The sequence below is a fragment of the Equus quagga genome, chromosome 2 (genome assembly GCF_021613505.1).
Source record: "Equus quagga isolate Etosha38 chromosome 2, UCLA_HA_Equagga_1.0, whole genome shotgun sequence".
NCBI classification, from domain to species: domain Eukaryota; kingdom Metazoa; phylum Chordata; class Mammalia; order Perissodactyla; family Equidae; genus Equus; species Equus quagga.
The window spans coordinates 29,257,474-29,259,453 of record NC_060268.1 but is presented as its reverse complement, the minus strand read 5'-3'; the positions used below and the strand labels follow the sequence as shown (position 1 = coordinate 29,259,453).

Genomic DNA, 1,980 nt, shown 5'->3' with positions numbered 1-1,980 from the left:
GGGTAAAAACAGGGTCATTCATGTCTGCGTGATTGAAATGATGAACAGAGAAAGAGAGAATATTTCATTTTTATTCTGGACAATCTCCATTAGAAAATTGAAATGCCCTGTGTTTCTCTGCAGCCATTTTCCCTCCCCTCATGTTCTATTCCTTTTCCAACCCACTATAAGAGACCAGTGTCCACATTCCTTTCCACTATTGTGTTCCCACTAATAATCAATCCTGATTCTCAAACATTGCTTACTCCACTCTTTAACTATCATCATGCTTTTAAAAAGGTTACCATTCTCTTCCCCTTCAAAACTTGTTGGCAGCTAGCTATGAAATTTTTAAAGTATTTCGCAAACTGAGGCATAAATATTCAAATAGTTTAATTTTTATTTCTTTTTATGAAGGTTTGCATCTTACTTGTAAGCAAATTGCTACGGCATAAGAATTAATCTTGAATTTAATCAATTAAGATATCTAGAAAGGCCATGGGGGAAATATTTGACCATGGTGAGCAGGGGAGTGATACAACAGGGAACTATCTGGTGGTGATCTGCCACTAAATTATTTCATGCCAAAAAAAATCTCACTTTGAGTTTGATTACTGTTTTTTTTTTTCCTAGTTCGCCTCCCATGTGGAAATGTCAGAGTCCTTCCAGCAATCAGAGTGAATGGCCTGGAATAACCAGTCAGTGGTAACTGAATTCATACTGCAGGGTCTCCCCAGTTCTTGGGAACTCCAGATCTTCTATTTCCGGTTTTTCTCCATAGTCTATGCAGCCACTGTACTGGGGAACCTCCCCATCATGCTCACCATTGTGTCAGAGCCACACCTTCACTCCCCCATGTACTTTCTGCTGGGCAATCTCTCCTTCATTGACATGTCTCTGGCCTCCTTCGCCACACCCAAAATGATTGCAGATTTCCTCACTGAGCGCAAAGCCATCTCTTTTGAAGGATGCATCACCCAGATATTCTTCCTGCATCTCTTAGGGGGTGCTGAGATTGTACTGCTGATATCCATGTCTTTTGATAGGTACATGGCTATATGTAAGCCTCTACATTACTTAACCTTCATGAGCCAGAGAATGTGTTTTGGGCTTGTCACACTTTCCTGGATTGTTGGCATCTTCCATGCTATGAGTCAGTTAGCATTTACTGTGAATCTGCCCTTCTGTGGACCCAATGAAGTGGACAGCTTCTTTTGTGACCTCCCCTTGGTGATTAAGCTTGCCTGCATAGACACATACATTCTGGGAGTATTCATGATCTCAACAAGTGGCATGATTGCCCTGGTGTGCTTCATCCTCTTGGTGATTTCCTACACTGTCATCCTGGTCACTGTTCGGCAACGTTCCTCTGGTGGGTCCTCCAAAGCCCTCTCCACTTGCAGTGCCCACTTCACTGTTGTGACCCTTTTCTTTGGCCCATGCATTTTCATCTATGTGTGGCCTTTCACAAATTTCCCAATAGACAAAGTGCTTTCAGTATTTTACACTATTTTGACGCCCCTCTTGAATCCAGTGATCTATACCCTTAGAAATAAAGATGTCAAGGATTCCATGAGGAAACTTAGCAGCCATATCTTTAAGTCTAGAAAGACTGATCACGCCCCTTGATTTCCTCATACAAAAATGAAATACTTGTTCAGCATTTATCCCCCCACTCAGTTGGTCAGCATATTGATGCTATTGCAAGAAATAAATCAGTTCATGGGAGAACTATTTCTGCAATCAGTCTCAGCAGTCACTGAGTTCTAGTCATATTAACTGTTCTTCACACAATATAACGTATACTACAGATCCTTATCAAACTTATACTCAACATTTTACTACACAAGACTCACTTTTCAGAATATTCAGTTTTTTGTCAGATATAAGCATTTAGTTGAGTATTCCTCCTGAGACATTCACATGGTTAAGAAAGAGTAGATTCCCTCCCAGTCTCTTGTAAGAGTCTCTAAGAAAAGAGGCAAACACGAAAGCGCTAAC

The 1,980-nt window shown here is 40.9% G+C and overlaps 1 protein-coding gene across 1 annotated transcript; it reads left to right on the top strand.

The window, feature by feature from the left end:
• Nucleotides 1-660: 660 nt before the first annotated feature.
• Nucleotides 661-1,608, top strand: LOC124235987 (olfactory receptor 4K3). Its single transcript, XM_046654581.1, has one exon. It carries the CDS (start codon nucleotides 661-663, stop codon nucleotides 1,606-1,608), a length of 948 nt encoding a protein of 315 aa, XP_046510537.1.
• The last annotated feature ends 372 nt before the right edge of the window (nucleotides 1,609-1,980 follow it).